Source organism: Clupea harengus, unplaced genomic scaffold (genome assembly GCF_900700415.2).
Source record: "Clupea harengus unplaced genomic scaffold, Ch_v2.0.2, whole genome shotgun sequence".
NCBI lineage: Eukaryota > Metazoa > Chordata > Actinopteri > Clupeiformes > Clupeidae > Clupea > Clupea harengus.
The window spans coordinates 8,513-20,082 of NW_024880012.1; the positions used below are offsets into that span (position 1 = coordinate 8,513).

Below are 11,570 nucleotides of genomic sequence, written 5' to 3' on the forward strand. Positions count from 1 at the left end.
AAATTACAATATTTTAAATCTTTATAATACGCTTGAATTGGCTGAACTGATTAGTTCGTTTGTCTTATTTATAGTTATAAACGGGTCACGCGAATTGACAGTTAAGGCTTGATTTGTAAAATGACAACTTGAAATAAAAACACTTATTGAAATGCACGAACCATAACGGAAACACAATAGAATGTTAAACATTGTGACAAAACATCTATTCTCTCACCTCCCAACCAGACACATCGTAACAAAACACTCCCCACCTGACGTGGATACACGTCACAACAAAAGTCCATACACAATTCATTTACTGGGCCTCTGGAGGTAGAAGGAGCACTATTTCAGTGACTGGCCTAAGAAAGAGACTAGTCCCTCCTGGTTTGATGGTCTTCACCTCGACCTGGCGCACTTTACTGTCCTTGCCAGGGAAGGCCTGTGTTATCAGTCCAAGAGGCCATTCATTCCTGGGTGCTTGTCTGTTCTTAAGGAGAACAACACTTCCTGGCTGAATGTTTGGCTGGGTGGACTGCCACTTCTTGCGCGCCTGTAGTGTTGGGAGGAATTGCTTCTTCCAGCGGTCCCAGAAGGTGTTTGACAGGTGCTGAACCTGTCGCCACTGGGACTTGTAGAGGTCAGCAACTCCGAACTCACCGGCAGGAGCAGGAAGAATGTTCATCTTTTGCGTGAGAAGAGCTGCTGGCGTGAGTATGAGTGGGTCATCAGGGTCCGTTGTCACTGGAACAAGTGGCCTGGCATTGATGATCGCCGCTGCTTCTGCCATGAAAGTCACCAGCACTTCGTGGCTGAGCTTGTCTTTCAGCTGGAGGAACATTGAGTCCAGAATTCTCCTTGTCAGTCCTATCATTCTTTCCCATGTTCCGCCGTAATGGGATGCATGCGGAGGATTAAAGGTCCAAGTGCAGCCCTTGTCTGACAGGTAAGTCTTTACCGCAGAGCTGTCAATGTTGGATGGTATCTTCAACTCTTTGCAGGCACCGATGAAGTTCGTGCCGCGGTCTGAACGAATGTGTTTGACTGGCCCGCGTACCGAAAGGAAGCGCCGTAGCGCGTTGATGAAGCTAGACGTGTCGAGGGATTCTATGACTTCAATGTGCACAGCTCTTATGCTCATGCACGTAAAGATCACCGCCCACCTCTTACTGTGTGCGAAGCCACCTCTGGTCTTGCGTGATGAAACGTTCCAAGGGCCGAAGACATCCAGACCCACGTTTGTGAATGGAGGGTCTGTTGACAGACGATCAGCTGGCAGATCAGCCATTTTTTGGATGCTGAGTGGAGCTCTGAGTTTTCTGCAGGTTATGCACTGGTGGATGATGCTGCTCACTCTTTTCTTCCCACCAACTATCCAAAGGCCAGCTGAGCGGACCGCCCCTTCTGTAAAGTGACGGCCTTGATGATGGATTTGTTCGTGGTGGTGTCTGATGAGCAAAGTGCCGATGCAATGCTGACCGGGAATAATCAGAGGAGTCTTTTCACTCTGTTCAAGGTTTTGAAAGGAGAAGGCGACCTCCGACTCTGAGAAGGCCATGTGTGTCAATGAACGGATCCAGATTTCTGAGAGGGCTTGTTTTTGGCATCTTTTCTTGCTTTTGAATGCACTTTATCTCTTGACTGTATATTTCCTGTTGAACTGCTTGGATGATTATGACTGAAGCTTTCTCTGATTCTTCAACTGCGAGTTTCTTGCTTTGCAGTAATGCCAGCCCTTGCATAGTACTGTTTTCTCTCTGAGTCGTCTTGAAGTGACGAGCTATGTGGATGAGGCGAGTGACTGCCACGAGACAGTGACTTCCAGGTGGAAGAACTTGGCGAAGCGTTGAGAATCCAAGCTGCTTGGACGAGCTATGGTGCTTAAAGTAGACACCAGAGGGGCGAATGTCTGGGTCTGACTTGGGTCAACAAGGTTAAAGGCACCTCTCAGAGAGGCTGGGCTCTGGCTTATACAGGAATTTGGGTCCACTCAGCCAGTTGGTGTCGTTCAGGTGGCCAGCAGGAACAGAACGTGTTGCGTGATCTGCCGGGTTCTGGTCTGTTGGCACGTAGCACCACTGGTCTGGGGCGGGAGGATCTTCGGATACGTAGCACCGGTTGCTGACAGATAGACATAAAAGCGCCTGCGTCGTTCATTGCAGATATAGCCAGGACCACTTTGCTGTCTGAGAAGTAGGTTATGGTGTCAAGCTGCAGGTCTAGTTCTGCTGAAATCAAGTCTGCTAACTCACACAGCGAGCACCGCCGCACAAAGTTCAAGTCTTGCACTGTGTGTTCAGGCGGGGGGCCCAGCTTAGCTTTTCCCATGACAAATCCGATCTGGTGGTTCCCATCAGCGTTTGTGACTTTGAGGTAGCTCACAGCACCGATGGCTTTGACTGACGCGTCACAGAAGATGCACAGTTCTCTTCTTACTGCTGCTTGACCGGTTGAAGCCTGTGTGTAGCATCTGGGAATGGAAAGCTTAGAGAGCTCGGACAGAGAGGCTCTCCATGAGTTCCAGGCATCCTCCATGGCTTGAGGCAAGGGTGCATCCCAGTCGCCGTTCTCAGCGGTGAGCTCTCGCAGGATAGCCTTGCCTTGGATTGTGACAGGTGCGACGAATCCAAGCGGGTCGTAGAGGCTATTGATGGTTGACAGGACACCGCGGCGGGTGTAAGGCTTTGTCTCGCAGGAGACGTTGAACAGGAAACTGTCTGTTTGGAGGTTCCAGTCGAGTCCGAGACTGCGTTGGAGCGGAAGCATGTCTGCATCGAGGTCAAGGTCTTTGAGGTCACTTGCGTGGTCACTGGATGGAAAGGCCTCCATGACCTCTTTGCTGTTCGCTGCGATCTTGTGCAGTCTCAGGTTTGACTTGGAGAGAACTTCCTGTGTCTTTTTTAGCAGGTCGACAGCCGCCTCAACTGTGGGCAGGGACTTCAGCCCATCGTCGACGTAGAAGTCCCGCATCACGAAGTGTTTCACATCTGGGTCGATGTGGAACTCGTTGACTTGAACAGACTTGTGTAGGCCGTGAATAGCTACTGCAGGTGAAGGCTGTTTCCGAAGACGTGGACCCTCATCGCGTAATCCACGATGGCTTTGGAGAGGTCATTGTCTTGGAACCAAAGAAAACGTAAGAAGTTCGGTCTTCTTCTCTACCCTCGAAACAATAGAACATCTGTTCTATGTCGGCTGTGAAGGCGATAGCCTCTCTTCTGAACCGGATCAGCACTCCGAGCAGCGTGTTGTTCAGGTCAGGTCCCGTTAACAGCAACATCATTGAGTGACACGCCGTTGTACTGGGCACTGGAATCGAACCCACCACGAATTTTCTTTGGTTTCTTCGGATGATACACCCCAACGTTGGTAAATACCACACCGTTCTTCATCTTCACTGAGAGGAGGAGCTAACTCAGCCATGGCTGTTCTGTAACATCTTGTCCATGAAACTGAGAAAGTGTTCTCTCATCTCAGGCTTTTTGTCAAAGTTCCGCTTGAGAGACATTAGGCGCCTCAGCGCTTGTGGCTTGTTGTCTGGGAGCCGTGGGCGTGGGACTCTTGAAAGGTAATGGTGCCACCCCAACTGTTGTTTGAGTCTTTCCATAGGCCTTCATCCATTATCTTCATGAAAGTGGCATCCTGAATGGAGGGAGCCACCTGATCGTCATCCTTGGTCCGCTTGAACAGCTCTATATTTCTGTAACACCCAACAACTACAGCTCTATTGATTGTTTGGTAAATTGATTGATTGTTTGGTAAATTGCATTTCTGATATAAATGTATGGATGTCACAAAACTTTCTCCAGCTAAACCAAGATAAAACAGAGGTATTAGTCATTGGTGAAAAAAACGAGAGAGAGAAACTAACTGCACACTTAAAAACACTAGCACTTAACACCAAGCACCAAGCCAGAAACCTAGGCGTCATACTTGACTCAGATCTCAATTTTGAAACCCATATCAAAAATATAATTAAAACATCTTTTTATCACTTAAGAAACATTGCTAAGGTGCAACCGTTTCTCGCTCAGGCTGACACCGAAAGACGATGCACGCGTTTATCACGAGCAGGCTAGACTACTGTAACTCGCTTTTGTCTGGTCTACCAAAAAAAGCCATTAGTCAACTACAAACAATACAGAATGCAGCAGCGCGAGTCCTCACTAAAACAAGACGGAGAGCGCACATCACACCAGTATTAAAATCACTTCACTGGCTACCTGTTATTTTTAGAATAGATTTCAAGGTTCTCCTACTAGTCTATAAATCACTCCATAGTCATGCACCTGAATATATTACAGACATGCTCTCAAGGTACACACCCAGTAGATCCCTGAGGTCCTCCGGCACTGAACTCCTAACAGTTCCAAAAGCCAGGACAAAGAGACATGGGAAGCAGCTTTTAGTTTCTATGCCCCAACCTTTGGAACACTCTGCCAGAATACCTAAGAATGGCCGAAACGGTTTGAAACCTTTAAACATGCACTTAAGACATACCTCTTTGATCTCGCTTATCACTCACTGTAAAATGTATTTAACATTTATGGAACATTTATTTATTTACTTATTTCTGTCTCTTTTCAAGTATTTGTACCCCCCCCCCCCCCAGCAGCTGTCTCTTAGTTTGACGATAACTGTGCTGAGCAGTCCTTTATGGTGCCAGTGCGGTTAGTACGTAATTTCCTGTTCATTTATCTCTGGCAAAATCTGTGTCTTTTTATAAGTGTTTTGTAACTTGTAAAATGTATTTATTTAACATTAATGTAACATTTATTTATTTATTTACTTATCTGTGTCTCTTTACAAGTGTTTGTAACCCCCCCCCAGCAGCTTAGTTTGACGATGACCGTGCTGAGTAGTCCTTTACGGTGGCAGTGCGGTTAGTACGTTTATTTTATTTTATTCATTTATCTCTTGAAAATCTGTGTGTTTTATACAAGTGTAACCCCCCCCCCTTTTCTTTCCTACTGTGAGGCGCATTGTGTTACTTCCTTGTATGAAATGCGCCGTACAAATAAAGTTTGATTTGATTTGATTTGATTTGATTTGAACACCGTGCATCCAAGGTGATCGGCTTCACAGGTGAGGTGGTCCACAAGATACGCTGGGGGCTGACCAGTGATGTTGACGCTGCTGAAGTTCTCTTTCACATGGAACACGTTGGGGCATGGAGCAAAGAGAGTGGGGCGTTTCAGCTCTGTGGTGTTCGTGTGGAACGTGCTGATTGTCAGTGGTTTGTGGACATTGCCTAGGCACACATTTCCAACAATGACCCACCCCAAGTCCAACTTCTGTGCAAAGGGCAGGTTGTGAGAGCCATTCACCTGTTTGCGGACTTTATGCACTCTGATAATGTCCCGTCCTAAGAGAAGCATGATTGGGCTTGGGGTCGATGTCTGGGATGCGGTGTGCCAATGACCTTAGATGAGCATGATGGAGAGCCACTTCGGGGGTTGGAATTTCCTCTCTGTTGTTCGGGATGTCATTACATTCTATGAGACTTGGTAATGGTATGCGAACAGTTCCATCAAAGGATTCTACTTCATAAGCATTGGCTCTTCTGCCTGCTGATTGCTTCACTCCAGCACATGTTCTCAGTGTGTATGGAGCGCTTGGACTTTGGTCGTTGAACACGTCGAAGAACTGTGAACGAGCCAGTGACCTGTTGCTCTGTTCGTCCAGGATCACATACAATTTCACTGCTTTTTCTCTATGGCCAGTCGGATACACTTTGACGAGGCATATCTTCGAGCACGAGCGGTCTGTGAGCTCGCCACCGCAGACTTTAGTGCATTTGTTGTTGACATGAGACTGTGGTGAAGCTCCCTCCTGCTCCCCGCCGTGCTCAGAAGCATGGCCGACCTCTTGTTTCCAGGGTGCAGGTCCAGGGTGAAGTGCTGTGTGTGTCTGTCGCTCTTACATTCAGAACACTGTACGTTGATCTTGCAGTACTTTGCTATGTGGGACGATGAAGAGCAGCATTTTAAAGCACACATTGTTATCTTTGAGCAGTGTTTTGCGCTCTTCAATGGGCTTCTCTCTAAATGCCCGACACTTACGCAGAGGGTGTGGCAGGTTGTGCAGTAGACACAGTTTATCACCGTTGTTTGTAGGTGGCTCACCCATGTCAGATGTGGCTCTGGGGGATACCTCTGTCTTGTGAACGGAGACCTCTCGCTGTCTGTTTGGCTTCCATGCTGTTTTCTCTGTCCAGGGAGCCGTGTCTGTGCTGGCGATGAAGTTGAAGCTGGGATCGTTCATAATGCATGCCTGCTGGCAGACAAAATCCACAAAGAAGGCAAAGGGAGGATAATTCACCTGTTGCTGACGCTTGTAGGCTGCGCCTGCTGTCGCCCACCTCTCCTGAAGGCGAGATGGGAGTTTCTGTACGATTGGGTTGATGCCCCTCGCCGTGTCAAGGAAAGCGAGGCCGGGCAGGTCTCCTTCACCCTTAGCTGCCTGCAGTTCCATTAATAGATCGCCCAGCTTCGTCAGCATAGATCCATCTCGGCTTGTTACTTTTGGAAGCTGTCAATGCGTTTGAACAGAGCATTTTCTATTACCTCTGCTGAGCCGTACGTTTGCTCGAGCCTGTTCCATGTCATGGCCAGTCCTGCTTCTGGGTGGTGTATGTGGATTGCTCTTATCTGTTCAATGTGTTCTGCTGACTCCTTGCCCAGCCACTTAAACAGAAGATCCATCTCCTCACTCGGTGTCAGATTAAGGCCACTGATGGCATTCAGAAAGGAGCGTTTCCATGCTCTGTAGTTTTGTGGCTTGTCGTTAAAATGAAGTAGGCCTGTAGCCACAAGTTCACGGCGGGCTAAATATCTTACAAAGTCATTTACATGTGAATAGCCATTATCAGAGCTCGGTGGTATGGCATAACATGCATGAGAAGGACTGTTGCAACTATGTGGCCTGGAATGGCGTGCAGGATCAACATGCTCACCGCTGAACCCGACGCGAGGCGGATCAGCATCTTCACACATCCTGGCTAGTGGCCCATGGATATACTCTTCTGTGTGGATGAGAGGCTGCTGTGAGGGGAGAGGATGTGGAGTAGTGTTGTTCTGATGCAGATACGACTCAGCTTTGATGTGTTCAGCCACATATCGCTTTGTGCGTTCTGAAGCCACCAATGGGACAGAGTCCATGTTTAGCCCACACCTGTCTCCCTCACTATTCTCATCAGTAGCAGCCTCAAGTGCATCCGCTTCAGCAATGGCTGCAGCTGCCTCTCTTTTATGCCTAAGCAATTCCAAACTTCAATTTCAATTTAGCCTCTTCTTCAAAGTAGAGCAGACGTGCCTTTGCTGCTTCGGCTCTTGCTCTAGCTTGGACTGCCGCAGACCTTATGGATGATGCGCTGGATCTCACTGAGCACTGAGCTTCCGAGCGTGTATTTAAAGATGTGCGTCCACTGGTTGCCCTTGGCGACGACATGGCGGTTAGCTGTTAGCTTGCGTTATCTTGCCTGTTGAAAGCTCGTTGTTTACTGTGCCGTCTTCGGTAAGCTCTACGCTGACAGCCAGCTAAACTCTTCCTACAAATCACGACTCTGAAGATGTACGTAGTCCACAGGTTTAATGATAATAGATAGGAAGTGTAAACTGAAATTTACAAAAGACATAGACAAATAAATTCTAGCATAAACATATAGTCATTGCATACAGTTACGATAGGTTAAATAAACATATATTGTATCTCACAAAATTCACAACAAAGGATAAAACATACCAACGATGCCTTGTTAAGGTCCAGATGTATGCAGGTTAGCTGTAGATAACACGAACATTAAATAATACGCTTGAATTGGCTGAACTGATTAGTTCGTTTGTCTTATTTATAGTTATAAACGGGTCACGTGAATTGACAGTTAAGGCTTGATTTGTAAAATGACAACTTGAAATAAAAACACTTATTGAAATGCACGAACCATAACGGAAACACAATAGAATGTTAAACATTGTGACAAAACATCTATTCTCTCACCTCCCAACCAGACACATCGTAACAAAACATGCATATTTAAATTTTGGTCTACAATCAATGTGTTTAATTAATTTAAGCATATGTTTCACAATGATATACCCATGCCTTGATAACCCAGCTGCATACCTACCACAGGGTATGAATGCAAGTACTGAAATGTTGAAATGACTTAAAATGCCCATCCCTGCTAGTAGCCGTGATAAACTAGTACGTTTTGCTACCCTTAGTTGAAGCTCAATGCTTACTTGTTCAGGAAAAAATGAGCTTGGCACCAGTCTGAAAGTCCTTCTGGGCTGTTAGCTGTCTCCATCTTTCAAATGGTCACCAATATTGAAACTTATTTTACTACATCTCTGGTCCAGCACCATTTTTAGAAGGAGGCAGAGGCTTTTTTGGTAAGGTAGAATCAAACATTATGTCTATTGGTCCAGTTCGTTTGCTTACTTCTATGGTAGTCGCACGCTGTGTTTTTGAGTACCTATCTGGCAACCAGGGGTGTTGAAATGGTACTGGAGAAATGGGCAGTGGGCGGAATCACACAGGCCAAAACACAAACAGATGTTCCGCTCCAGAACAGAATTTTTAAAAGGAGAATATACTGGCTATAGCATTGTTGTTGGAGAAGCCAGTATTTCAGTTTAGCATGTTTCCTTAATCTCTGATGACATATCATGGCCATTTTATGATTTAATGTAGTACATTTATTAATGGTCCTTTAAGGTTGGAATAATGGTAAACTAAATTAAGGAGCTTTTGACCAAAGACAACAGGTGGTGCAGACTTTGAGTGTCAACTTAGTTTTCCTTTTCCCCCCTTTTAACAACATGATTTCTTCCTTTTGCCTTGACAAATGAGAATTTCACAATTCATATTGGTTTCCTGAAAAAAAGGTCAACAGTTTTGTCATTTTCATCAATGGCGTATTTCATATTTCATGGTGTTCTTGAACAGACCCATGCATATATAACATTCCGTAACCACCTAATGTTATTGTTGTCCTTGGCCATGTACTTTTGTTAATTATTAATAGTTAATTGTGAATTGTTAATACTACTATTGAGAATAAATTATATTTTGTTTTAAGAAGTAATTTGCTTGATAGTTTTGTGGGGGGCTGAGATGAAAGACAGGTGGGTTGAAGCCCCTCTTAAAAAGAGTCTAGAAACGCCCATGATGGTGATATGAAAATGAAAGACACATGTACACAAACACAGAATACACACACCTGTATACTGCATGCAAAGCAATTTATTAACTTGATGAATATTTGAAACTTGTACTACCACCATCCCAGTCTGTGTTTAGGGCAGTGGGATTTTGCTTTTGAGCTTAAAATTGAAGGATTTCTTGTTAGCTCCTCCAGTTTCACACATGCTGGAAAGCACACACTGATGGTAATGCTTTATTACATTGGTCATCATTCCACAGCAGTGGATCTAAGAAAAAAAGGTTGATTTTAATACAATATGTCATTTTGAAGTCCTCCCTATCTCCATTGGGCTGCAGTTGGCACTGTGGAACAGTAATGCAATGCAAAACTGATGGTGGTGATACCCTAATTACCATAATTACCATACCATGATTATGACTTGAATTTTTGTATGTGTATATATAATTCTGTATATGTAATTAATTTCAAGGGATTCAAGATTTTCATTGTAGCAGAAATATTATTTGAATAGTGGTGACTGTACCTGGAAAATTCATTTCCACACAATGCTCCTGTCCACCAAAGTTATTAGGCTGACCAGGAGCCCAGGTAGTGAAGTCAAACCTGGACCCATCACTCCAAAACCACAGACCCTCCTGACAAAAAGAGACAAAATGTCAACCTAAACAGATATCTGCTTGTGAACAGAATATTGCTTTAAACTGAGCATGCGTTGGTATGTGTCATCATATTGTGTTGTCATGTGTTGCCGTTGTAGTATTCAACATGCCCATGTTGGGAAAGAAAGATGACTATGATGAATACATTGCAGCTGTCATACCTGAGCAGCATCACATCCTCCGATCCAAGTACGAGGAGTGCCTTCAGTGTGTCCGAGGATCAGTTCCTGGATGAAGCTGTACTCATCTATGCTGTGCACCGAGGCCAGGTTCCCTCCTATCGCCAAACAGTGAAGCTGCAAGAACAAATTTCTGTTGAAGTTTTGTTGATGACATGATAAACAACAGGTCGACAAAATATCAGAAACATCCCTGAAGATATACAAGTCACATCAGTCTTCTGATTAATAATCAATTCATGTGGTAGTGAAAGGGTGAATACAAGTTAATGACAAACCAGAATGTCTTTAATGTGATAGAAATAGGACACACCTCAGATTCGGCCCAAGATCTTGCTTTGGAGACAAACTTGAAACAGCGGGTACCATTACGAGTCCAGAACTGAGGGCAAGTGTCTGTGAGCATTTGTGGATACAGATGTCACAGCAATGCATACAGATACACAGCAAAACACAAGTTATTTAAAAATGCTCTTTTACTTGTCCTGAATTTTTTTTTATCTTTGCTCAACCAATGAGTAGGATTACAAGAAAAGACCACTCAAAAGAAAATACCATTCAAAATATATTTCAAACAGAGAAGTCTGTGGCACCAAAGAAAGAATACTTACGAGGACAGTGCACTTCAGCCTCCTGCTCTGAGCCCACTGTACCTCCAAAACAAAATGTTAGATGTAAATTTAAATAATCTATAAAATGCCATATATTTGTGTTTATTTGTAACTGATGAGGCTGCATACCTGTGTCTTCTGCTCCACAGCAGATAAGGAGAGCAGAGAGGAGAAGAAAGCTGGCTTTTTTGATCATGTTGCTGGCCAAAGCAAGAGACAATATTAAATAATATTTCAAATACATTGCATAAAGGAAGAATACAATTACAGAAATACATTCATTGAAATGTGTGATACATTGCTCACATAGAAAAACATTTGTCAAAAAATACTGAGTTTTTAAGCACTATTGTAGATACAGTACATCTAGGCTCTGTAGACAAACTGCACATGATTGTAGATGATGATGAATGATTACAGAACTTGATCTCACTAAACCAAAATAAATATACGCAAATAAAAAAATGATAGGAGTGTAACTTTCACATTAAGGCAAGGAAAACAATACGTAAAAACCTAGATAGTGTAGGATATTTTTTATAAATTGGTGAACATGGATTAACTCATTAGTATTTACTTAGTAATTATTTAAAGAATAATTCATTAATTAAAAAATTCTGTATACACAGGGCCTCATTTACTAACAGGATTGCGCCCATTTCAGGCGTAAAATAGCGGGTAAAGACATAAAACCAAAGGAGGCGCACCTGAGTAAAAGCGCAGATTACCGCTGCTGGGAAGTGGGTGTGGGAAAGTGGGTGTTCGTCGCAAAGAGATGGGAGGAGATCCGTAAAGTGCGCCTAATTATATATTAGTAACGAAACAAGGGGTGTTTTAGCATGACATATCAGCTGCTAAATGAAAACTATGTGCCTGCGAGAAATTTGAAAAATACGAACATCAGAAATGTTATTTTTTTTTAAATGTTTATATTTGATATATCATTTAATAGGCATACAAACAAATAGAA

The 11,570-nt window shown here is 44.0% G+C and overlaps 2 protein-coding genes across 2 annotated transcripts; both read right to left on the reverse strand.

Annotated features, from left to right (window-relative positions):
* Positions 1 to 298: 298 nt before the first annotated feature.
* Positions 299 to 1,482, reverse strand: LOC122131104. Its single transcript, XM_042706020.1, has one exon. The coding sequence runs from the start codon at positions 1,268 to 1,270 to the stop codon at positions 299 to 301; it is 972 nt and encodes a 323-aa protein (XP_042561954.1). The 5' UTR covers positions 1,271 to 1,482.
* An 8,067-nt stretch (positions 1,483 to 9,549) lies between these two features.
* On the reverse strand, positions 9,550 to 11,124 carry LOC122131105 (ladderlectin-like). The gene is made up of 5 exons (XM_042706021.1): positions 10,730 to 11,124; positions 10,601 to 10,636; positions 10,303 to 10,385; positions 9,972 to 10,106; positions 9,550 to 9,786 (listed from the first exon to the last, which is right to left on the reverse strand). Exons 1-5 carry the CDS (start codon positions 10,842 to 10,844, stop codon positions 9,634 to 9,636), a joined length of 522 nt encoding a protein of 173 aa, XP_042561955.1. The 5' UTR covers positions 10,845 to 11,124; the 3' UTR covers positions 9,550 to 9,633.
* Between the last annotated feature and the right edge of the window lie 446 nt (positions 11,125 to 11,570).